General features: G+C 45.0%; 3 protein-coding genes across 7 annotated transcripts in view; 1 reads left to right on the top strand and 2 right to left on the bottom strand.

Moving 5' to 3' along the window:
• sugt1 (SGT1 homolog, MIS12 kinetochore complex assembly cochaperone) overlaps positions 1-7,231 on the top strand; it is a 33,509-nt gene extending 26,278 nt beyond the window's left edge. For 3 of the 5 annotated variants that reach the window (XM_033651497.2, XM_033651496.2, XM_033651499.2), the window contains exons 12-13: positions 2,496-2,671; positions 6,427-7,231. In XM_033651497.2, coding sequence (XP_033507388.1) covers positions 2,496-2,671; positions 6,427-6,528 — 278 coding nt within the window. In that variant the 3' untranslated portion in view covers positions 6,529-7,231. The remainder of the gene's footprint in view (positions 1-2,495; positions 2,672-6,426) is intronic. The other 2 variants (XM_078173137.1, XM_033651498.2) reach the window with 1 other exon arrangement.
• Positions 7,232-8,189: 958 nt separating this feature from the next.
• On the bottom strand, positions 8,190-18,927 carry LOC117271701 (leukocyte cell-derived chemotaxin 1-like). Its single transcript, XM_033650043.2, has 7 exons — positions 18,821-18,927; positions 18,513-18,653; positions 16,492-16,632; positions 15,869-15,982; positions 12,701-12,851; positions 12,166-12,290; positions 8,190-9,162 (listed from the first exon to the last, which is right to left on the bottom strand). The coding sequence occupies exons 1-7, from the start codon at positions 18,890-18,892 to the stop codon at positions 8,938-8,940; spliced, it is 969 nt and encodes a 322-aa protein (XP_033505934.2). The 5' UTR covers positions 18,893-18,927; the 3' UTR covers positions 8,190-8,937.
• A 3,297-nt stretch (positions 18,928-22,224) lies between these two features.
• Positions 22,225-26,214, bottom strand: LOC117271470 (protocadherin-8-like). The gene is made up of 3 exons (XM_033649636.2): positions 23,521-26,214; positions 23,161-23,386; positions 22,225-23,079 (listed from the first exon to the last, which is right to left on the bottom strand). Exons 1-3 carry the CDS (start codon positions 25,975-25,977, stop codon positions 22,727-22,729), a joined length of 3,036 nt encoding a protein of 1,011 aa, XP_033505527.1. The 5' UTR covers positions 25,978-26,214; the 3' UTR covers positions 22,225-22,726.
• Between the last annotated feature and the right edge of the window lie 155 nt (positions 26,215-26,369).

Here is a 26,369-nt window from a genome sequence, read left to right as displayed (position 1 = left end):
TGAATATGTCTACTGTGCGTCTGGTGCTGTATTTATGTAAATCTGCGTCTGGATTACATTCCCCGCTCTCCATCTCTTGTTGGGATTACAGTGGGCGTACTTCATTCTGAAAATATAGAAATCAAATCACAATGTGATCCGTCAGAGTCTGTGTCGGATGATCCGGGAGCAGAAATGAATTCAGTTAGTACATATTCGTGTGATGAGGTGATAAAAGTCAAGGTGATGAACGGCATTCAATTAAAATCTCACTGAAAAACATTTATGAACATTTGTACTGTTTCACATAAGCATTGAGCTGTTTGTTTCAGTGTGATTAAAGAGCTCTGCTTACCGTCTCTCCAAATGACTCTCAGCTGCTTCACCCTCCTCTACTCCACCTCTCCCTATCATAGGCCCATTGTTGTCTTTTTTAGGAGGGACTGGGGATCTGTAAGGGGAGAAAACAGCAACAGAATAGACCTAACTGCAGTGTTTATGTACAATAAAGTTGGGTAGAAAAACCTTGCCCAACATAGATTAAAATCAAACATCGCTGCCTCTGTTGCTTTGTCTTTAGACGGGTTGAGCGGAATACTCAGAATAAATGATTATCCGGTACAGATAATGTACTTTATAAGAATACGAGTACTGTATGGGTAAAATGTGTCAATATCTGTGCTCCTGATGAGGGGAAATCCTCATTTGGGTACCCGTGTTTAATGTCTTGATCAAAAATGACCTAAAGCTCAATTCCGAGATTGTTGTATGTGAATAGTTTTCTAATAATAATAAATATAACAACTTCTGATCAACCCATATCAATTTCAGGCTTATAATAACAACTTCAGATTAGGTCCCACCCACTTTCAATTTTAACTCCATCCACCTCTGATCTAAACTCTTCCTGTTTCCAGTACATATACAGATACAGATAACTTAGTTGGATAAACAGATACAGACACAGATACAGATAATGGTGTACTTGCTCATGCCTAGTTTTTAGCCATTAAAAATACGGCCCGCCAAAAAAATCAGAATCAGTGTAAGTGTATGCTCTATTTAGAATATTTTCAGTGCTTTACCACCAGAGCCATCAGACTCTGTTGACAAAAAGGGTCATTTTACTTAGACAGTGAAGCTGCTGGTCTACCGCTGCCTCTATTGGTCTTTAATTGTTACAGTTACAGCTTAAAATGACAACAGAATTAACAATATTGCCAATTTAACATATCCCCAAAATTGAAATAAATCTCCGGAAGTGATTGTTGTTGGTTGTGTGAGATCACAATGATTCAGTCTTCAGATCCCATAGAAGTGGTGTACTTCATCTGAGAGCTGGGAACCTGAACAATATTTTGAGATGCAGCTCAACTCAGTGTGTCAAGTTTTTCTAGTCATAGATGTGTAGTAAATGTGTTTTGGTCAGCGACGTCTTGTCAGACTTTTAAGTTTAGAGTGTGTAGGGGCTTAGAACATTATGATGGAACTATGTAATGTCCATTTACATGCTCAATTATGTCTCTTAAGTTGCAGCATGTTTTGGGTTGATACCATTTGTTACATACATTTGGCGCTAAAATTGAGCCTTTTCTACCATTTGAGAATTTATAAAAATGGTCGAAAATCCCTCCAAAATACCAAACTAAGACACCAAGACCTTGAGGACCACTGTAGAAAAATCCATGCTGTGATTTGATATCAAAAACCTTTGACATTTGAAGATTTCTGGAAGAACTTTTGGGCAATTGGATTGTGAGTGTTTCTTTTCTGAAAACTGGAAAAAATAAATACATAAAACCTTCATCTGTCCTCTGAATGCTCAAGGTCTCTTGTTTGTGACAATTAGTTTCTCGAGGCTGTGATTATCCTGGAGGTCACAATAAGTAAGTTTATACAATGAAGTCCCATTTTAAAACATGGCCTCGCTACTAATGAAACGGCTGCTATGGAGGATAACATCATCACCTATTAATACAGTTGGGCTCATTGAATCCTGAAGATGAATCCATTGAGTCTCAGCTTCCCATTCACTGTCAGTGTCTGCAATGCCAAGACTGTTTAGGGACTCCTGTACGCAGAAATATTCAAATACAATAGGTGAAAATAATACATTGTGAAAAAAGCTGCATGGTTTTTGCCCAAAACTTCATGGCACTGGCACAAAGTGGACATGTCTGCAAAGGGGAGACTCCTGGGTACCCACAGAACCCATTCAGGTATCTTGAGGTGAGAGGTTAATGGACCCCTGTGAAAATGGACATGCCCTTTTTTCCCTCGCCAAAATTTAGCCTAATTTCGGAGCTAGCATGACTTGCATTCTTTACGTCTTCTACTTTCATGTGATACCATCATCTTCAGTCTGGTTTTAGCCCACTACAGCCTTTGAAAGACAGTGCTGTCTGCTGAGAACGCCAACGTCCCTGTAGAGAGGAAGAGATTAAAATCCCTTTGACTTGGTCTGGACTAAAACTATTATAAACTGAAGCCTTTTTAACACAGTTTCACTTCTCCAGCAGATCAGTACCCGACATCGTCCCACCACTCCTGCAAATGGGACAAGATGGTGGTTGACATCAGCGAGGAGGAGAAAAATGAGAAGCTGGAGGGAGATGCAGCGCTCAATAAGCTCTTCCAGCAGATCTACAGCGATGGTTCAGATGAGGTCAAGCGAGCCATGAACAAGTCTTTTGTAAGTATCACGGTTGATGTATCTATTCACTAATCAGTGAGCCAGTTTCATTGATACGGATTGAAAACATCTGCTTATATCATCTGTAAGTCGGACATTATTTTTACATTCCCCAACCATGTTTGTGTCACAGTCAAACAGTGCTAGCGCTAGAAAGATAATAGCAAGTAGCTAAAAAAAGAAGATGACGATGTTTACTCCCGTCTCTGGAATAAATCAGAAGTTTGGAAATAATTTGGATTTCAGAGAAAAGACAGGTCAACGGAAAAAGCACATGCCGCATGTAGACAATACCATCACAAGATAAAACACAAGAAAAATAATGAACCTGGCTGATCATCTCACTCCGCTAACTTGTTGCTCTCGATTTTAAGTGCATGTTCTGTCAGGCGATGCAGTGACCTTAAACTAACTGAAAATAAGAGGAAGTATAAATTATACAGGTAATTTGTCAAGGTAAGAGTGGAGGAAAAGTCCACTTGCCTGCTAGGCTAATTTATGCAATGTAAAAAAGCTTAAGATAATAATGGTGACTGTCTGTGAACCCTAACAGTTGTGTGTGTGTTAGTGAAGACAGTTACAAGTAAACTTTACTGAACTTAACCAGTTAGTTAGTTATTAGTTATTAGTTAACTATTTATGTTTTTTCTTTTATTGCCAAAAGCAAAAATGAAAGGGGTGTCAGCTTTTTCTGTAACAACCTGTGTTAAATGGTCATATGAAATCATCTTATATCGATTGCAGGTCCCTGAATTGAATTAAGTCGGAATCGTATTCTGGTAGCAACTGTTGTATTGTTGTCCAAAGAATACATTATAATAATGGCATGTCATCGGTATCAGCCGATATTGGCTTTAAAATGAACTATCAGAATCGACCGACGTGCTTTTTCTTATTTTGCACATTGGATAAATATCACATACATTGAAAAGTATTGTATTTCATGTCTCTATCTGCTGGTGTGACGTCACGATAAGAGTATGCATGTATAATATGATGTCAGTTCTACTACAGAAGAGACTTGATGATCACTAAATGTGGGTGGGGAAAAATGGACGAATCGATATCTGTATGTTATATATGAGCATATTAGATATCGGCAAAAAATCCAGTATCGTGCATCCCTATTTAATATCATATCGTGTTATTGTTTTACACCTCTACTAAGAGCTATACTTTAGTGACAAGTCTTTTTTGCTTGTAATAACTTAAACCACAGTGCCACAGCAGCCAGCCGTATTTTGCGCACAATGATCCAGTGAGATTGAGCGCAGCAGCATGTTCCTCAGATGCATCTTCTCTTAATTAACAAATGAAATGCTTTCATAACAAAAATTTCCTATTTTTTCACTTTGATCTTTTTCTTGTAATTGTGGATGTTCTGACTACAGTCATGCTAACTTCCAAAGAAAGAATGAATGCTAACCCAGCTTGTTGTTTGATTAACCAACTACCTATTCATGTGGACTAACAAACATTTAATACTTAAAATTCATTTTGAGCTAAATGCTAACTTCAGCATGCTAATAACATTTGCTATGCTAATATGCTCACAAGGACAATGCTAACATGCTCATGCTAAGCAGGTGTAATCCATGCCATCATTACTATTGTAGCTCAGTGTATTAGCATGCTAAAATTGCTAAGTAGCACTAAACACAAAGTACAGCTGAGGCTGATGGTATCTGTTCATTAAGTGTCGGACACATTGAAATTTTGACCTGACCCGAGGTCATCCTGAAAGCGTGTCCTAACAGCAAGTGATTTACATTCTATCGTGCTGCATCGTTGTACATCCGACGCTCTGTCCGCAACGAATGCATTAAATATGCACTTCTGTTACGTCATGTAAACAAATGACGTACCTATCAGCTGTGCATTTGAGATCAGACTGGAGACATAACCACTCAAAAGACGGGTGAGTACTTGTTATCTTCCCACATTTTCACTATATTGGGATATTTACTGGAAATGACAAACAATGGAGCCGACAGACATTTAACAAAAACTTTCAGCTCCATGGCGATCTCCCTCCAGCCAGCTGCCACCTTATTTTGGTTTTTGTGGTGAAATGAGAAGGTGTTGTGTAGATAACTCCTCATTTTAAAGTCATGAATCAGCTGTGATAATTAGATGGGGCAATAAACAGAAACAGGGCGTCCGAAAGACTCGCTCTCAACCGGTTTGGACATTTCCAGTCGAAAACAATGCACTCACAAAACAATGTCGCTCTCACTTGCTGGCGCTGCACTCACTAAGGACACATTTGAGGGGGGCACCAGTGTGTAAACCATATCTCATGGCAGTCCATCCAATTGTTGTGAAGATGTTTCACCCAAAACCATAAATATCAACCTCATGGGCACACTAGAACAAAAGGCAGAAGATCAGTTAAGTCACTAGGCTCCATCCTCCATCCAGAAGTTGTTGAGATATTTCAGTCTGAACCACAGTGATGGACTGTCTGTGCCGTTAGCGTGGCTAAAAATGCTCTGAAAGGCTTCAGTTGTTTTGTGGAAGTTGTGAACACTTGCTCACTTTATGGAGGGATGGAATCCAACGCAGGTAGTGTGGACTGATTATCTAGTTAATGAGCTTCCGTGAGAGTGTATTTATGCACACTGAAGGATGAGAGTATAATGATTGCAACGAAATGTTGATTGATGATTGGGATGAATCAACATTGTGTGTTACTAGCAATGTGAGCTCATGATGCTCGAGTACAACAGTTCACTAGATAAATGATTTTGTTGTTGTTTCCAACATACAACCTAAATCTGATGGTGTTTTAACATTCATGTCATTTATGCATTTGGTTTAAACAACCCAGAACAGAAGGCTAGAGAATAAGGACAGTCCACACCTACTCGGGGGTATTTGAAAACATAGCTTTTTTCTATACGTCCTTTTGTCCGCATGCAAACTGCATTTTTACGTCACTTATTTCTTCTGTGAGGTGACATTTTGTTCAGTGGTCCAAGCTATCAGGACTAAGTTAACATGTTTTCACGTAGATGTACAGTTAAGGCCTTTGCACTCTAAGTCTGTTTTTTTTTGTTGTTGTTGTTGTTGTTGTTTTTTTTTCATCCAAACTTTTTGCGCACTTAAAAATAAAAACGACCTTGTTGTGTTGACACAACATTGACTCCCAAACATTCTTCCATCGTTAAAATTTTCAGAATGGGTTCAACTTTTTGCATTTTTTCACTTCCATCAAAAGCTGTTGGAGAGTTATTTGACTAAGGTGCTTTCACACCTGCCCCATTGGGTTCGGTTCAATGGAACTCAAGTTTGTTTGCCCCCTAAATGCGGTTCCTCTGGGCAGGTGTGAACACAGCAATCGCACACGGGTGCGCACCAAAACAACCGGAGCGAGACCTACCAACTTGCTCATTGCCTTTTTTCCCATGTTTTTGAAAGAAATGGCACCAAGTTGCTCAAGGTTCAAAGGTTTAGATACTTGCAAAAGGCGTCTGAAAGCAGCACAAGAAAAAAGATTTCGCTCCAGGTTTCATAGGGTTAACAGCGCAGCAATTGAAGAACCCAGAAAGAACCTTTTTTTAGATAAACGCCGGTATGTGTGGACTATACCTGAAGTTCAGTTCCTATGGAAATCAGAATTCTTTTACTTTAATATGAAATAATAAAAACAATCAAAATCAAAACCTCTTAAATCAATGACACTGTCTTTTTAGCCTTATTAAGCAGAGAGTAGGTGTTGCGTAACTACAGCACTGTCTGTCCTCCCTGTGCAGATGGAGTCCGGTGGTACAGTCCTGAGCACCAACTGGATAGATGTGGGCAAGAGAAGAGTGGAGATGAACCCACCAGACGACGTAGAGTTCAAGAAGTACTGAGCAACTCTCTCTTTCTCTCTCCTTCCTCTGTTTGACATCATCTCTCTGCACATTTGTCCATCTCAACTCCAACAGGAGTCCTCGATGCCCTGCAGGCTCCGCGGTTGTCCACTTCCTCCACTTCCCAGCCCCTCAGTTGTGCTGTTGCTTCTATTTTCACCAAGTGCAGGGAGCCTCAGCGTTCCCACTTTCATTCGACCAAACCACTCACGGCCCACTCTCGGCAATAACTCACTACCACATTAATTTGAAAAATCTGTTGAACAGATTGATGCACATTATCTGATTTTTACAGGCCAAAGGACTCAAAGGGAAGTTTGGATTAAAAAAAAGACTGACAGACCTGAAATGCTCCAAATCAACTTTAATGCTTCTTCTCTGTCCTCTGCCTCTCCTGATTTTCTCTCAAATGCCCACAGCCTTCGTATTCTGGAGCCTTTTATGACTTATTATCAACACTTGTATAAAATTGTAAAGTTGTGAAAAAGAAGAAGCAGGTGAGAAATGTTTAAATGATATCTATGATTACATTTCTTGGCTTATGCATTTTTTTCTGTACACAGTAAAAAGTCAACAGCAATACTCTGCAAACTGACTTGTCTGGGATGCGTGTGACATGTCAGCCAGTGGCTTAGCACAGGTCGTTCCCTCAGTGTGATTCAAGCTTCAGTGTAAATAAAAGATTTGTTGTTTGGCTCACAAACTTTGCCTCGTGTTTTACGGCTTGTTGTCTCTGGAAACTGTTTTGGACAGGTTGGAGAGTCGAGGAAGGGATCCACCAGATGCAGAAACAGCAGTATATTATGACAGAGAGCCGTGCTCTGTGATTATGTGCTGGGGGGAATGAAATGTGGCATCACTGATACGAGCGCAGGCAGTTCAGATACGGCTGACAGCTTGAGGATGTGGTTTACGTATCGTGGTTCGATTGGTATCGAGACGGAGAGCCTCGAGTTGTTTGGCCAGCAGGCGAGGATTCAGCCCCACGGTGGAGTGGTGATTTACAGTCGGAGATGCTGGAGAGCAGCCACCTTCCCAGCTCTCCAACCACATATATGCGGCAGCTGTAACAGTGAGGGGGCGTCCTGCCGCGGCAAGAGAGCATTAATATGGATCAGCTTCCTAACCGCATCATCAAGCCTCTCACACTGAGTTAAGTGTTAAATTCATCACACATCGTTTCATCTCTCGTGACGATCAAACGCCCGTTTGTGGCTCTGGATGGAACTCTGAGCTTCATAACACACACACACACACACACACACACACTCCTCCACTATCCCTGACACACACACACAAACACACCGCCCCCATCCTTACCCCCTACCCCCGCCTGAGGCGGCTCTGTGACATCAAAAGGAGCTAAGCGCTTTGCATCGTGGGTAAGATCTGGGAGCGTGACGGCTACAGAGTCTTTAGTCTCATTAAAGAGTTCTAGAGCTGCAACTCTCACATTAAAGAACTCTGGAAACTTCATTCTGCTCATCCCTTTGGAGCAGCTAGCAGATGTGACACATCTCAAAACTGAAAACTGTCTTTGAGTGTGAATGAGAGAGAAAGAGGGGCTGTTCCCAGATAAACCAAATAAGCAACATGTATTTACAAACAGGATATAAAGTCATCAGGTCAGTGACACAAAAAGGAGGGGTGACACTTTAAAGTTACTTAAAAAAGTTTATTCAGTGATATTGCACTTTGAGAGAGCTTCTTCAACGCAGATGAAAGTACATCTAGATGAAAGATTGTGAGAGAGTGCGCATACAGTACATTGTTTTAATGAGAGCTACTTGTGGAGATAAAATAGGAAAAGTAAAGAGTTAAAACACAGGAGTCAAAAATATTTCTCACTAGAGTGATGACAAGTGAAACAAACAGCAGGTGCTATTTAAGCCAGCTACTGAAATATGTTGCACCCTATACATTTATTTACATCAACAAGCAAAGAATGAAAGACAAGAAAAACCAGCTCTATAAATACAAGCGTACCTGCTTTTCCTACAGATAAATAGGTGGCGTTCTACATGTTTGAAATCAATGCAGGTGGAAACAGGTGTGTTGATATGGGTGTAGCGTATCATAACCTCTGTGCTGTAGTTCAGAAGGATCTAAATCCATAGCAGGTATGTTTTATTAATAAGACAAGCTGTGCAGTGTGCAGCCACTGCGTACCTTTACATGTGAGAACATGTCTGTCCTAGATTCTGTACCATGCATTTCTAATGTGTGGGCACACACCGACGCCGTTCATTTCGTACGAATCTGCTCAGACCCATAGTTAACTACAGTCTGTGACAATAAGAAGCCACCGTTTTCCTTCCCTAAAACTTTCCCTTCACCTCCCCTTCTTCTTTTCAACCCTGTCCCTCCCTAGTTTCTCCCCCTCCATCTCCCCCTGCTGAGCAGGGGTGTTTACACCAGACCCAGAATGCGCGCCACCCACCAGTTGCAGGGCATGATAACTCTACAAACCACCCTGCATCCCCGGTAGTGGTATGGCCAGGGGTGGTACCCTCCCAGCGGCTCGCAGATCCTCTGGCAGTGGGTGTAGCTGCGGCGGCACTCGTTGCAGCAAACACCCTGGTGGTCCAGCATGGGGTCGATGTTCATGTTGCCCTGCTCACCCTCCAGGCCTCTCTGAGAGGAGACAGATAGGACAGTGGTCAGTGTGCACAGTGTTTGTGTGGCGTTCTGTTAAGTGATTGTAAGGAAGGAAATGGGGTTGTCCCCAAAAAATGGGATTTGAATCATCAGTTGGAGACCCCTCATTCAAGTGAGGTTGCTTTAAGTCTAGGTTTTTTTTGTTTTTTTGTTTTTTTTGCCAATATGTGTGGCGTTTTAGTCCCCAGATTCTGCTGCAGTGTAAGCACTCTTCAGGTTCAGGTAGCTGCATATGCAGAGGCAGCTGCCCAGAGGAGGAGAAGCTTTGCCCCGTCAGGCTCCGAGATAATGTTACCTTCTGCCTTCTGCTTAGAAGTGGTGAGTTTACAGCTCACAGAAACATAATACGATTCAGTCTCTGGCTTTTGTTTGATATCTAGTGTCGGCAAAAAATGTTTTGCACATTACCGATATATCATTAGCACAGTTAGCTTGTTTACTATATAGCATGAATGTCACCATGACACTAAAGGTTCCAACTCTCAAACTCTATGAAGAGTTGAATATTTGTATTGAACAGTCAAATCTGATTCAGCTGGCATAATTTGGAGTCAGAGCCCTAGAACAAAACATTTACTGGAAAAAAGCCTACTCAACTTAAGGCGAGACTTGTGGGTACCTGTAGGTATCTTGAGGTTAGAGTTCAAGGGACGTCTTTCAAAATCGGCATGCCAGGTTTTCCTTTGTCAAAATTTAGTCGAACTGAGGAGTTTATTTAACCTCTTTCCCAACAAGATAGCATGACATGGTTGGTACCAATCGATGCCTTAAGTCCCTTCTCATGGGACAAAAAACCCACAATCACCCACTAATATCGTCTTTTTATATACAGTGGGAAAGGTTGTGATCAGCATTCACTCGCGTGTCCAATGACTCTGCAGTAGTCACAGGTATTTATCGGCTCTGGCTCCCATCGATTCTGATCTGCAGTGATGGAAATACGACATCTGGGTGAACACGCTAATTTAAGCCCCTTGGCCAGTTTGATGTAATGGCAGACTGTCCCAAAATACTGCTAGTCTCTGTCCAAGCAGCACTCGAACATTGTCCCAAATTTAGTCAGCACTGACTCTGAAAGAGAGACTGAACAAGTGTGAGGTATAAAAGAGAACTACCATAACATTTTCACTGGCCTCCATGCTGCTTTCACTGTTAGTCACAGGTATTTGTCAGCTTTGATCAGCTCTGATTGGCAGTGATTGAAACCCAGGTAGTTACGCTTATTATAACCCCTTTACCAATGAATCCAGTAGCGTTGTTAATGTGTTGTGACCCCTTGGTGGTCAGGGTTAGGGTTAAGGGTTTGGGTAAGCCTTGGAAAGGGGGAAAGGCATATCGACGGGGAAACAGACTTTGACACAACTCCGGTGTGATGCAAGGACAAGCCACCACAAAATAACTTCTATCTCCATCCAAGCAGTGCTCAAACATCGTTTCAAATTGACTGAATAAGTAAGAGACATATGAAAAGACATAGCATTTTTACCGGCCTCCATGTTGCTTTCTGCTGTTTAATAACCTTTTTTCTGGCCCAACGGTGGCAATGGTAAAGGAGTCTTGCCTTTTTCTAGCAGGTGTACCAGTGTATAAAAAAATCTGCACACGTGTTAATTTTGATGAAGAAAGGTTAGAAGGTTGTCTAGTTTCACAAGATACTGCTACCTTCGCTTGCTTAAAAGATCAACACATTCTCACTCCAACCTCGTCACATATCGACGTTTGGTCATGGACTTTCCGCGTCTGATATGACGTGAACGGTACCCTGGGTGTGTCAAGTTCTGCCTGTTACATGTATTGTCTTCTTTCAAAATACACTTCAGTTTCCACGGGAAATTTACCGTTTACATACTCTTTCAAAGTATATGCACTACGTCAGTAAAACACTGTAAATTGACCTTTTTTTCCCTTCAACAACAAACGCACGTGGTTGGGTTTAGGAAAAAATGGCAGGGTTTGGCTTTACAATCATATGGGACACGAACACCGCTCTCCCAGGTGAAAGTCCGTTTTTATTGGACCCACCCACCTTACTTGGACTTTTGCCACATTAACGCTTGTTCTTGTCCTGCCACATTTCCCCCTGATGCTGCTAAGTGGTGTTAACTGTAACAGTGACCGGCCGTGTATCATGTCAGTGTTGAAGGACGTCTTTTTTCGTCAGTGTCTGACGCCACAAGTCACTGCCCAAGCACCGGATTTTGACAACTTCGGAGTGAGACTGGGTTGACAAAGTGAGCACACCACAGCTTCTTAAAGGCAGTAATGTCAGCCTCCACTTATTGTCACCACGGGGGGGAAGTGTGGGGTGTATCAGGATGGCCATGACATCCCATGGCCCCTCTTGGAAGTGCCTCTGATTCTGCCGTATGATACTGAAGCAGCAGAGAAGACTCGTTTTCAAACCAATTAAAAATGGATTTCCGACAGGCGGGATGGGGAGGAGGGGATGTTGTCAGATGTTGGTTTTTGTTGTCAAATATTTTCTTTTTCAATGCAGTGCTTGCTGTGTACCCCCCTCTGTGGTTGTCAGGAGTGTGTAGCAGGGGTTGGGGGATGCTTAGAGAGGGAAGGCGGGGGAATTAGGGAAAATGGGGCCCAACATGAGGGGTGAGGATGGAGGGCACGGGGGTGTGTATGTATGGGAGTCTGTGTGCTCAGCAGGGCAAAGAGGCCACCGCACAGGGAGGGGGGGTGGATTGTGTGGAATTATTCATACAGCCTGAAAGGAAAGCTTTGGACAGGCTCTCATAGAAAACCCATGCACAGAAAACACACCCACGCATACACTCAGATCTGCAGTGACAATCCGGGCCCCTCCGCCATGACCCCAGCATCTGCTGCTGCTCGCACAGCTGCGAGAAACACTCCTCCTCCTCAGGTATCCCTCAGATCTGAACGGACAGTCGCAAATGCTGCGGCGGGACGTGGTGAAGAAGAAGAAGAAGAAGAAGAGTGTGTGAGTTTGTCTGTGTGACTCACGTGATAAGGGTTCTCTGGGTTGAACTCTGCCTCCACGTCCTCTTCCTCCTCCCCGGCTCCGGGCCCGGCCTCGGCTGCTTGGCGGCGCTGGCGGGTGGGGGCGGCCCTCCTCTTCCTCTGTCCGCCTGCACACATCACAGCCTCAGTATTTGACAGCAGACCAAATTTAGGAGTGGAGTGGCACTAATGTGGCACAGCTCCCGATTGCACAGCCGTTTCTCTGGCAGCGTTTTAGAAGTCCTCAGATGTAGTAGAATAAAATTGTGTTTTGAGAACTTTTGACCCCCCAGCACGCTAAAAATTGTACACTCAATCGCTCTGAAACTTCAAAAGGACTTCTGCTTTTCTTTTAAGCTTGTTTTTCTTTCTATGGCTTAAACAACTGCGATGTTAAATGGAAATTCTAGAGACCGTTTGACCCATATCCTCTTTGTTTTGTGGGGGGAAGAAAAACCTCACACAGCCTTGAAAAATGAGTGTTTTACTTTCACTTGTCTTTGGATTTTTCTATCTTTACCATGAGCTGATTGCTTACTGGTTGAGTAGGTGGGACGGAGCCAGAAGATTGGCAGCTCTCCACACAAGTCCTTTATCTTGTTGCTGAGGAAGGCGGAGTCTGAGAGGGGAGTGTCAGCCGCCACCCAGATCAGGTCGTCCTCAAATTTGGCCGGCATCACCTCGTCCTCCTTTAGATGACAAAAAAGAGCTGATGCAATCACAACAAAGCATCTGGAGACATCTCACGCTGCTGAAGGCGTAATATCACACTTGATTATGGATCTTGTTACTAGCCTTCCCTTTTAAATAGCCCATAGTCTCTGCATCTTGTCCGAGTCTAATCTGCATTAATGCCGTGCTGTTAATGCTCCTTAAAACAACATAAAATCAAGTTGTAAAAAGGAAGCCCTTGAGGCTTGAGTATACAGATTTCCTTTGCTCTAACATTTAGCTGTACACTCAGTGTCAGGACTCATCAAGATCTGAAGGGAGGAAGAGATTGGATGGCCTAAATTTGCAGGTTTCTGCAGATAAACTAATGAGGTTTCCAGACTGTGTAAACATATATCCTGTGTATCCACAGCCTGCAGGTAAAAAAAAAAGAGGGAATTCTGTAGGGATGATTTTGCCCGGCGGCATTTGTTCCTGAGGGCTGCGGCGCACTAGCCACAGCCATGTTTAGGGAACGTTATCCTCCAACCTTTCAGAAATGCTGTTTTTTTTCCCCAGCTCAAATGATTTGCTGGAGGGACAAATAAAAGCGGGGGTCCTTCTCCACTGCTCCACTGATAAGAGTTTATCTGACCCACTCTCTCTGGATGGCGACGCATATGTGTGTGTGTGCGCGCTTATCTAACCCATATTTGCCATCACTCTAAATTATAGCAAATGACCAGCCTGCAGCAACCATTACAACAACATCTCCCTGTCTACACACACACACACTTATACACACACACACGCAAATGTGAGCCAAACGATCATTTATGAGGCAAAGAGAGGCAATAACACAAACACACACAAAAGCACAAACGTGAAATAAATGATCTGTTATGAGGCAGAGAGAGGCAATAAGAGCAGCCCTGCGTGATAATTAATTTTGTGTGTGTGTGTGTGTGTGTATGCGTGTGCGCGATCATGAGGGTAATTCTGGTGATGTGGATTTATGTGGATGTGAGGCTTATGCAGAGCTAAATGATTTTAATTATCAGACAGCCTCAATTGAACAATCACAGGCGGTGGTGTTGGTGTGTTGTGACAACAATACACACACACACACACACACACACACACACATCAGTCCACCAAGTTGTTACAATGTGGGAACCCACATAAAAATCACCCGTGTGTTCCTGGTTTATCATTGGCTTGGGTGATTCATGCTAATACCTCAGCATACGCCGGCTTTAGATCAGAGGAGGGAAAATGGTGGGTAAACTGTTTATAAGTTGTAGCTACTGCCTTTAAATGGGCTTTTTAAAGATTTATTTATTAAAGATTTATCAGTAATAAGACAGTTTTAAGAATAATGTTTGGGTTGCCATGTTTGAAATATCCCCTGATGTATATCCTCAAAACATTCTCATTCCCAACTCCTCAAATACTGGAGCTCAGTGGCCCTACGTGTCCGACTAGGACACTGTCAGTTCTGGACGTGCCAGGAACAGCGTGTCAGTTTCTGCTTGTTACATGAATTTAGTCTTTTCAAAATAAACTGTGAACATAGGGTATAGTTAATATTTAGATTTTCTTCATTAGGCTTATGCCGGCTTTACACCAAACAACTTTTCAAGCGATTTCACTGTCTACTTAAAGGTCCAGTGTGTAGGATTTTGGGGGATATATTGACAGAAATGGAATATAATATAATGAGTATGTTTTCTTTAGTTTATTATCCCCTGACAATAAGAATCATTGTGTTGTCATCATTGTCTTCGAATGAGCTGTTTCGTTGACGTTTCGACAAAAAATCAAACATGTTTAATATTAGGGTAAGTTTTTAGTCTTGGTTTGTGCAAAGACCAAAGTTAAATGATGTGAATGTTGTCAACAGCCAATAGTTATGCTCTCTAAAATTAGGGACCATATCATCTCGTTCACGATAATACCGGTATAATTTTTCATATGATATAAAAAATTCATATCGTGATACTCACGATATGTCGACTTGTTGACATATTGACATCATACTGTTACCCACGGCAACAAAAAAATTCCCTGGAAATCCAGAGTTCTCACGAGAGCACAATTTGAATTTGCTTAGTGAGTCACTCTGGCAATCAGTAATGATGCTCATTACCCATGTCCTTGGAACCAAGCTGCACCAATCACCAGCCAGAGGCGAGCTAAACAGATGACGACCGTGCTGCAACGACGAAGTCCAGAATCAGTCAGTAAACATTGCAAAATGGCTACGGATGAACACTAGTTGTTTGAAACGGCTTTGGCCGCTACAATGAACGAGTTAGACTTGGCTTTTTCTCTAAAAGAAGAACAGAAGACGGCGCTCCAGTCTTTCCTTTGCAAGAAGGATATTTTTGCTGTTTTGCCGACCGGATACAGCAAGAGTCTAATCTACCAGTTAGCTCCGCTGGTAGCTAAGCGTATACGTCACCCCATGTATTGTTCTGATTGGTCGTAGTGTTATCCAGTTGCGTGCAGTGATATCTACAAATGCATGCTTGGTGCCGCCCCTTTGCATTACTCATAGCCAGACCCTAAATCTTTCTACATTTGGGTCTGGATTTCCAGGCTAACAACAAAAATGGGCGAAATTATGAAATTATTACTGACACCACGGTGGTTCCAAAAAGAGGAGCAGCTTCAGTAGTGTGGAATAAACTGTGGCGTCCTGAATGTTTTATGAACAGCCCCGGACTTCTCAGACTTTTAGTGACTTACTGCTCAGACGAAACTCATTCAGCGGCTCCTCTGGCAGCAGCACAGCATCTCTCCTTCTCCTCTCTCGCCGTGAGCACACAGGAGTCAGTGTCGTCAAGTGATTTTGTCATAAGCCTTTGGTAATGTAAACCTACGTGACTCTCGCGGCTCGACAAAAAACTACATATATGTGACTGTGTGATAGTTGTGGTATCATAACAGCCTGTCACAGGTTACAGTGTGATGATTAGAGGTGAAATGGCAGAGCATAAAGGTCCAGGTGGAAAAAACAACAACTCAGTCATTTAGGACAGGACCAACCCACCAGGTCAAATGTCATCGAGTCCTTGTTGAGAGTCTCCACGTCAGGCAGTCGAGCCTTCACTTGGGTCTTTATGTAGCACTTCTCTCCTCCTGAAAACCGGATCCCTGTGATCCCCTGGAGAGGTCGGGAAGACATAAAATACTGGAGGTTAGAACTCAGTGCTGCTCCAGGTGTTGTCCTCAGCACTCTGGAGGTATCTGGGACTATAGGTGTGAACATCAAATGTAATATCGCGGCTGATTCTGAAGACATTTCTGGGCGACGCTGCTGCCTTATGTTCTAGATTTTAAAAATTACACTCACGGGGACACTGTGATTAAAGGTCAAAATTTTAATAGTTAAAAGGCCAAAACTGCTGCTTCAGTAGTCTGATTGGCCTGATTGGGGTGCAATAATTAAAGGTCAAAAACCACCAGTCTGCGTTTAATGAAAATTGGAGGGACGATGCATCTTGACACTGATTGGCCCAAAGCAAGATAAGATGTCTGCAGCAAGCCAATCTCCCACAAGGGTCTTTAAAGTTCCAACAAATCTGATTGACTTGTTCTGAATGGCGATGATCAGTGTGTCGACGAGATTCGCCAGAACCATCCTGATGTTTTACATTATTACATTCAACTCACAATCTCAAAGTCGTGGACCTCCACGGCCTCGTCGGCCCCGCTGCCCATGCTGAATCTCTCCATGTTGTTGGCCGAGTCGATCTCCATTGTACCCTCCTCCACTTTGCCGTTGATGCTCATGCTGTAGTGGACATTGTAGACCTGCAACCATACACGCACACACACACAGTTTCAGAGTGGCATGTAAGGTATGAGAGCCCTGAGAGTCACCCCACCCCCCGGCCTCCTCTCTTTCAACACTCCTCCTCACCCTCCCTCTCCAATCTCACACATACAGCCTCTCTTTTCTGGATTTCTCTTTCAGACACACACTTTGATTCAAACTTGATCACAAGAACACAATCTGTACAGCTCCAGGTGACGATGACCCCTCTACACAGCCGTTTCATCACGTCTTAATGGCATTTTCTAACTTTATATTGGAAAAAAAAACACTCAGAAAGCTGCTTTTACCCTCTCGTCTCCTCCACCTCTTGCCCCTGGAGCATCAGCCGGACCAAACAGCCCCCACACCCACCCTCCTCCACCCCTCTGCACCCTGCCAGGATCCTCCAACACACACCACACACACAACGCCTCCATTCACCAAGCAGACTGCACCATGGAACTGGGTGTTTAATTTACATTTTACTTCTTGCTTACACTGCAAAAAAAAAACCCATCTTGGAGAAACTACTTTACTCTGGAGTCTCCTTTAAATTCAAAAAAGTTAAAAATGGTACAACTAAACAGTTTGTTTGAAGGATTTCTTCATTAATATAAGCGGGTGCAAGTGTGTTTTCTGCTGCAGCAGTGACGCTCATGTTGGAAAAGTTGTGCAAGTAAAGTGAAACAAAAAAAATATATATGTATATGTATATATCGAGCAGATCAGCCTGCATTAGATTTGATTTTTGATTGAAAGGTGCTAAGGGACTGTACGGAAGTTATTGTTGTAGTTGAGCAGGGCTGTGTTATTAGTTTATTTACCCAATATACAACCCAGCTGGCACACAACCGACCTTCAGACTATGTCAGTTGTATTCTGATGGTTGTAGAAAGGTTAACAACCCTCTTATAAATCAGCTCTGTTTCAGCGTTGAATCAACTTTGAAGCAATTACAGTTCACGAAACAACACTGCAAAATCAAGCTGATTCATCTTTCACAATCAAAACATAATTCACCAGAGATTCAGCCGTGGTGTACGACGTTGATTCAGCTGTTGAACATTAGAAAGACAGTTTTTACAGTGCAAGAGAGGAAGCAAGCCTGAAAGCCTCATTTAGAGTCTTCCTCTATTTAAATACATTTTTAAAAAGGACATTATTACTCATCAAAAACAACACAAGCAAACAACAAAGAACATATAGCACAAAATCTATATGCCTTCAAAAACAGACAGAAAAACAATTCTATAAAAAGTAGATGCACATGTACAACCAACAGAAGCATCTCGGCATAAGATTCAAGATGAAATGAGAAACTGTGTCCTGAAACCTTATCTTTGACTTTCTAAAAAAAAAAAAAGTAAGGCCTTCCTTGATGTTATTGTTTCCTGTGAATAATTTATTAGCAATATCTTGACAGAACTTGTCTGACGCAGTGTCAGAACTGTTCTCCTCTGCATGTGGCACCTTTATGAACCAAGTGACTGTTGACTTTTTGATGTAACCGTAGCTGTTAATATTGCAAAAGAAGGCTGAAAGAAAATCTAAACTTAGGATGAGATTAAACTAAAAACACCCTCCACGGTTCTCCCCCCAAAAAGTGCAGCCTATCTTCAGCTGTACTGTTTTGGTTGTATGGTTAATGTCATTGTTTCATTAACAGTGCTTATATCTTGTTTTTGCTCATGTGCCTTACTATGTGCATTTGTCTGTGGTTATTTTTGCTCTGTGCTTATATGCCTTTCAATCTACCCTTCAATAAATATAAAGAGAAATGACGGCCTCTCCTCCCTCCGTGATAATTTACGCACAGTCCCTAAAGAAAACTTTTTTTGCCGTGTAAGTAAAAGAAACAGTAAAATATTTGTCCTACGTGTTTCTCGTTGTTGTTCCAGAAGTAGAAAGCTCCGACTGCCCCCAGCAGCAGCAGCAGGGCCCCGGCGATGAGCACCGCGATCCCGGCCTTCAGGAGGCGGCCGGTGGCGGCGGGCTTCACGGCCACAGCGGAGTAGGCCTGCACGGTAAAACAAACATACCCCCCAAAAAATATGACAACATGTCCATGAACACAACTTCACACTGGAGTGGGTTGTAGGCCAATAACGGAGGTGGCCTCTGACTGGCATCCACAGACCGTGTTTTATGATATTGATCTCCATATTGATCTTTATGAAAACTCACCGGGGGCATGAAGTGCTGCAGGTCCTCCGGTCCCGCCGAGGCGATCGGTACTTTCTCTGAGCTCCCGGCCATGACTGGAGCCAAACACCTGAGGGAACCCCAGTCAGTCCACTAACTCCTCTCCCTCCCTCCTGAGGAAGAGGAGGAGGAGGAGGAGGAGGATGGTCACTCCTGCTCTCTCACACAGGAGGGTCGTGTTTGACGCTGTAGTGTTGAAACTGTTGAACCTTTCCAAGTTTTGTGACTTAAAATGATAAATTAAAGTTAAATCCAGGTGGAGATCACCGCATTATGAGAAACCTCTCATTTAAAGTTAAAGTTAATCTTTCTTTCATCATGTTTTCTCTTTGAAGTTCATGAGTTTGATTCCTGCTATGATCCTCAGAATGTAATTTGGAGTGATGGGCGAAAATGGACGAACTAGTATTTTTGAATGAATCTTTTAAGTGTATGGTGTGTACAGGGTCAGCCTGTCTAACACCTGAGTGCTCATTAATCCCTGATGTGCTGTAACAGCGGCAGTGAATGAACAAGTGAGAATCTAGTAAATTAGACCAGTGGTTTCCAATGGGCTGACGGCGTTTCAACCTGACACCATATCATGCTACCATGACAGGTGCAGTCCGGCCAACCGGCAGCATATCATAACGCTGCATAAGGTTAAGTCCAGCCACGTCACATACTGACACCGCTTGGCTGTGTATCATATCCCTGCGAAAGGTGGCTTTATGCATCAGGTGTCTGACGCCGAAATTGCTGACAAAGCAGTGGTAATTGACGACTTTGCAATGAAATTGGGCTGATCATATCAACCTGAAAGGTTCTGTCTGTCTGTGTTATAAACTGACGCCACCAGCAACATACCACCGCAAAAGGTGGCTTTTGGCATTTGTTTCTGAGGCCAAAATCAATGACAACACAGCGGTATTCGATGACTTTGGAATGAAAATGGCCTGCTCATAAGTGCCTGAAAGGTTTTGTCTGGCCACGTTACAAACCTGCTGGGTGGCATATCGCACTGCCGCCAAAGGTGGCTTTTGACATTGGTGTCTGACACAGAAATTGCTGACAAAGCAGTGGTATTCAACGACGTCGGAATGAGAACAGGCTGATCATAACACCCCGAAAGGTTCTGTCCATCTGCGTTACAAACTGACACTGCCCCCGTGTATCATACCACTGCAAAAGGTGGCTTTTGGCGTTGACTTCTGATGCCAAAATTGCTGACGAAGCAGTGGTATTTGACGACTTTGCAACAAAATTGGGCTGATCATATCAACCTGAAAGGCTTAGTCTGTCTGTGTTATAAACTGACGCCATCGGCAACATACCACTGCAAAAGGTGGCTTTTGGTATTTGTTTCTGACGCCATAATCAATGACAAAGCAGCGTATTCGATGACTTTGGAATGAAAATGGCCTGCTCATAACTGCCCAAAAGGTTTTGTCTGGCCATGTTACAAACCTGCTGGGTGGCATATCGCACTGACGCCAAAATTGCTGACAAAGCAGTGGTATTTGACGACTTTGCAACAAAATTGGGCTGATCATATCAACCTGAAAGGCTTGGTCTGTCTGTGTTATAAACTGACGCCATCGGCAACATACCACTGCAAAAGGTGGCTTTTGGTATTTGTTTCTGACGCCATAATCAATGACAAAGCAGCGTATTCGATGACTTTGGAATGAAAATGGCCTGCTCATAACTGCCCAAAAGGTTTTGTCTGGCCATGTTACAAACCTGCTGGGTGGCATATCGCAAAGGTGGCTTTTGACATTGGTGTCTGACACAGAAATTGCTGACAAAGCAGTGGTATTCAACGACGTCAGAATGAAAACGGGCTGATCATAACACCCCGAAAGGTTCTGTCCATCTACGTTACAAACTGACACCACCCCCCGTGTATCATACCACTGCAAAAGGTGGCTTTTGGCCTTGGCTTCTGACGCCAAAATTAATGACAAAGCAGCGGTATGCGACGACTTTGTAATGAGACGAGGCTGATATTAACACCCGGAATGGTTCTGTCCGTCTGTGTTACAAACTGATGCTGCCACTGGCGTATCATACCACCGCAAAATGTGGCTTTTGGCGTTGGTGTCTGACAAAGTGGTGGCATTTGACGACTTCCAAATGAGAACGGGGTGGTAAAACACATCCTGAGCTTAACTAGCCTATCTACATACAAGCAGGATGTTTATACATGATGACTGATAATGCATTGAAGAGAAGTTTTGTGGGGGCAGGCTGCTCTCGCTGTTGAACGTTTATGTACCGTAACAGAGCTCAAGGTGAAACTGATTTTGTATCTTGCAAAAAGTATCAAAACTCAAAAAGGCTCGATATGTTTGCATGAATCAACTCAAAGGAACCGATACTGTGAAAAGAACGGTCCGCCCATCAGGAGTGATTGGATTAAGCTTTATGGCAACATCTGTGTGTGGACTTTACAGCAATTAAGCAGATGATGAAGGAAAGGTAAGGCTGTCTCCTCAGATCACCCCAGCGCACACCCCTCCTCCTCCTCTCCCTCCCTCCTCTCTCTCAATGCCTCCTCAGTCTGCTGCAGGTCAAAGGTGACTCTGGCGGAATGTCGCGTGTTTTCTCCAGCTCGCAGACGCTATATTTACATGACAGTGTGTAAACGCGGCAGCTTGTTGGACAGACTGGGGCCTTATTCCTCCATATCTTCTTTATCCGAGTCCAGAGCCGCTTTGCTGTTATGAAAAATGCCCTGAACCCATGAATGATAATGGGGGGGATTACGTAAGGGACTCAGCGTGCGCATTTGGCAGATAGACAAAAAACATCCTGACAGGATAGCAGGAGGGTTTGCTCACAAGGACTTCTTGTTCTTTGACAGAAATCAGCTGAGTTTGGTTGTCTATCAAACTTAGGTTGTTAGGCTGTTAGACTGATGCTTGTAAACTCGCTTTGGAGACGAGCAGTAAACGCGCCTTTACGCATCTCATTATGTTTCTACTGTGCGCACATTTCAGGTGGTAATGATTTATGTAATGGAAACCTGCTGAGCATATCTTTAATTTCTGTATTAACATGCAGGTCTTAGGCACTTATTACGTCCATGAAAATGAGAAAGAATAACTCTGAAGGTGTTCGCTCTTGATATGCATGAGGTGTGAGAGTGATTTGCTAGAAAACCTTGGCGTCTGCTCTGGCAGCTCACCAACAAAATCGTATTCACAAAAGGGAAAAAAAAGCTAAACTGACCTTCTATGGTGGGCTGCAAGGACAGGACCTCACTGCTGCAATAACAGCGACGCCTGTTGGCTTTTACTAGCGACTGGCCTGACTGATGTTCCTGCAAGGCTTTCACTTTAACACCCTGCTCACCTCACCTGGATGGATCTTAAAGCTTAAAGCACAGACGCGTCACTCGCATGTTCAGAACAGTATTTCAAAGTTTATTTTCCCTCAGAATATCGTGATGATTTAAAAAAAATCTGTACAATTACTTATTGCATTCAAATAACTCCATACATCGTTATCAACTTGATACATTGTGGGTCACCGGCCCTCCAACTGCACAGTTTCTGGGGCCATTTTTAAATAGTCAGCGTGCGTAAAGTTCAATAATTACAATTCATATGTACATATCTTTGCTTAATTATTACTTTTATAAAAAATATATAATCTCTCTATGTACAAAACTTGCATATGTTACACATCATGTCCAACAAAATGTCTCAAAGTGATTGACTGGCCATCAAATGTGGCTCTTACAATAAAACAAAAACACACACAAATATTAGGATATAAACTGATATATGCACACTCCCCACAGCAACAAATAACTTCAACAGTTTTCTCATTGTCAATGAATCATAAATTAAAACTTTGAATACACTATACATTTCTTTGAGCTTTAGGTGTGTGCGTGTGTTTTTAGACGTCATCGTTGGGACAGTGTGTTGGGGTGGGGGTGTAGACAGGGATGGTTATATCGCTGATCTCCTGCACCCTCACAGGCCTGGGTGGGGTGACCAGAACGTAGTCGTACTCTCTGTGCAGCACCTTCTCGTACACGCTCTGCAGACCCACTGTTTTGGGGATGTGGGCCTGGTAGTAGTTGTCCCTGCGGTGGGGGTCCCGGGGCAGAGAGGCCGTCTTGGAGAGGCTGCTGAAGGAGGAGAGGGTGGGGGCCGGAGATGGTGCTGCGTTGGCTCTTACTGCTGAGGGGCTCCAGCAGCGATCTGAGTGACCCAGGACCTTACATTCACTGGTGCACGCCCACAGAGCTGTAGATAGAGGAGGGGATAGAGTTAGATTTGGAACCACAGCATGACACTGATTGATATTCTCATATGTGTTAGTCTTACCATTTTGGCCGCCCATTGGAGGAACCACTGCTCCATCTTTCTTCAGCCCAGTGTCCCCACTGACATCACTGTCACTGTCATTGAAGTCACTGTCCCCTTTGCCGCTGTCTTTGCCACTGAAGGCTGGATCCCTGGCAGAGATGGTGGTGTATGAGTTCCCCTTCCAGATGGTGATGGGCCTCACCGCCTCTTTGCCGTTGCCATAGCCAGGCAGAGTGGAGTATCCCTGCAGGAGGAGAGAGGAGAGAAAGAAAACAGAGGTTAGCGTCTGCTGGATGAACTCATCGCAGATTACTCATTGTTGTGCGCCACCCCACGCCTCCCCTCCCCACCCCTCTCGAGCACAAAGGTGCAGCTCACCTCGTGTTTATTCCCTCGAGGCTTGCTGTTGCTGTCTGAGTCATACACACAGGGCACCTCGCTGCCGTCCTCTGAGGCCGAACACATGTCGCTGCCCCCCGGGTGAGCAGAGGTGAACCCGCCGGGCTGGCTGCTGTACGAGTGTCCGTCAAACCCGGCTCCCGCGCCGGCGCCGTGCAGAGGCAGGAGCGGGTTGTCCGCCACGTGGGTCCTGCCCCTCTCCAGCGTGCCCTTCTCCCCGTACGAGTCACTGTCCTCTCCGCTTTTGTCCCGCTTGCGCCGGTTGCAGGTGGTGGCGATGAGGATGATGGCGAGCAGCAGGAGCGTGCAGCTCCCCGCCAGGACAACGATAATCACCACGGACAGGTCCCACTGCGCGTGCACCTCGTCCCCGCTGCCGGACTGGTACACTGTCCTGTCGCTCGGCGGGGAGCCCGCGATGATGAGGAAGTGGAGCGTGGCGGTGGAGGTGAGCGCGGGCCTCCCGTTGTCACTCACCGTCACGGTCACGCTCAGAGTTTCGTCCACGTCGTGGCTGAGCACCTGGTTGAGGTAGATCTCCCCGGTGGCTTTGTTAACGGAGAACACGGAGGGTTCACCGGTGGCCAGCCCGTAGGACAGCTCTGCGTTTACGCCATCGTCCGCATCCCGCGCCTCCACCCGGGTGATGACGTAGCCGGTCGGTGCGTCCCGGGGCAGGAGCACTTCAGCGGAGCCGTTATTGAGAGGCGGCTGAGTGATGACCGGCGCGTTATCATTCTGGTCCACTATCCTCACATAGACGTTAGCGCTGCCGGACAGGGGCGGGGACCCGCCGTCACTGGCCGTGATCCGGAGCTCCAGCTGCTTCACCACCTCATAGTTGAAGCTCCGGAGCGCGTAAAGTGAGCCGCTGGCGGGGTCCAGAGACACGAATGTGGAAATGGGGGAGCCCATGAAGTATGTGTCCGCCAGTTTGTAGCTGACCTTCCCGTTTGACCCCATGTCCATGTCCCGCGCCACCACGGTGGTGATGTACGCGCCAGGTGCGTTGTTCTCCACCACGGACACCTCATACACCGGTTTACTGAACACCGGAGCGTTGTCGTTCTCATCTGTCAGTCTGATGGTGTACTGAGTGATGGTCCTGAAGGGAGGGGAGCCCAGATCCTCCGCCACCACTGTGAGGTTATACTCAGGGATTTTCTCCCGGTCTAACGGGCTGGTGCTCACAATCATGAAGCTGTCCTCGTACGCCTGCTGCAGTCTGAAGTGGTCGTGTCCGTACAGCGTGCAGTGCACCTGCCCGTTAGCGCCAGAGTCTCTGTCCGAGGTGCTGACCAGAGCCACGAAACTCTCTCTGGCCGCCGCCTCGGTGATGTACGCTATCCCCGCCGTTATGGACGTCATAGGAGTGATGGAGATCTCCGGTGCGTTGTCGTTAACGTCCTGCACCTGCACTACGATCTTACAGATGGCCGGGCTCGGGTTCGGACCCAGATCGGTGGCCTGGACGTCAAACTCGTACGTGTTCTTACTTTCAAAGTCAATCGGGCTCTCCAGTGTGAGCCGTCCGGTCTTCCTGTCCACTCTGAAGAGTTGCCGTATTTCTGTGGGCACCTGGTTACCGAACCCGTACACCACCTCACCGTTCAGCCCCTCGTCCGGATCCTCCGCGTTCAGGTCCAGCAGGAGGAAGCCTACCGGCGCGTCCTCGGGCAGGTCCACGGAGAAGCTGTTCCTGTCGAACACCGGGCTGTTGTCGTTATAGTCTTTCACCTTGACGTTGATGCGCGTTGTTCCGGTGCGGGACGGGTTGCCACCGTCCATGGCGACCAGCTCCAGCGCGTAAGAAGCCTGCGTCTCCCGGTCCAGCTCCTTCATGAGCACCAGCTCCGCATATTTAACCCCGTCGGCCCTGCTGAGCACGTCAATCGAAAAGTGGCTGTTGACGGAGATCTGGTAGCTTTGGATGTAGTTCACCCCAACATCCTCATCCACGGCAAAGTCCAGCGGGATCCGCGTGCCCACCGCTGTGTTCTCGGAGATGTCCAGACTCGACTCTTTCCGGGGGAACTCGGGGGAGTTGTCGTTGATGTCCTTGACCTCCACCTCGACGTGAATGAGTTTGAACTGCTCTTTGGAGAAGCTGACCACGTCGAAAGCGATGAGGCAGTGCAGGGTGTGTTTGCAGATCCGCTCCCTGTCTATCCTCTCCCCGATGGTCAGCTGCCCGTCGCTCTCCCTCAGCCGGATGAAAGAGGAGTTGAACTGTTTCATCATCCTGAAATTGGTCCTGGAGCCCCCCGAGGAGGAGACAGAGGAGGCGATGTCCTTGGCCAAGTTTCCAATCACTGTCCCCGGTGCGTCTTCCTCAAATGTCTGATATTTCACCGTCTTTCCTTGTGTGACAGCAGCCAGGCTCGCCAAAGAGACGCACACTAGCACCAACAGCCCGTTCCACCCTATTTCTCCCATCTTGACACCTTCACTCCAAAATAATCTGAAATTCAGCAAACTGTCCTCTCTGAGTCCGAGTTAAAGTTAAAACAAAAAAGCTGCTTCTCCCCGGTTGTCCACGACTCTCCGGGGTTGTTTATTTTGTATAAAAAGCCAGTAATAAATATTCCATATGTCTTTCAATGCGCACTCTGGATGCGCTCCGCTTTCTCTCTCTCTCTCTCTCTACTGGAGGTGTGCTGCTCTCTCAGCGCAAGAGGGCTGCAGTGTCTGCAGGAGGGTTTATACGGCGAGGCATGCAAATGAGCCGCACTGTGACCAATCCGGGCTTTGAGAGGGGGAAAAAAGGGGGACTTCTGAAAGACCTCTAAACCCTGTTTAGAGATTCCTGGACTGTGCGGAGAAACTTG

This window comes from Epinephelus lanceolatus, chromosome 12 (assembly GCF_041903045.1).
Source record: "Epinephelus lanceolatus isolate andai-2023 chromosome 12, ASM4190304v1, whole genome shotgun sequence".
NCBI lineage: Eukaryota > Metazoa > Chordata > Actinopteri > Perciformes > Serranidae > Epinephelus > Epinephelus lanceolatus.
The sequence above is the reverse complement of the archived record's forward strand: the minus strand, read 5'-3'. Positions and strand labels throughout refer to the sequence as shown.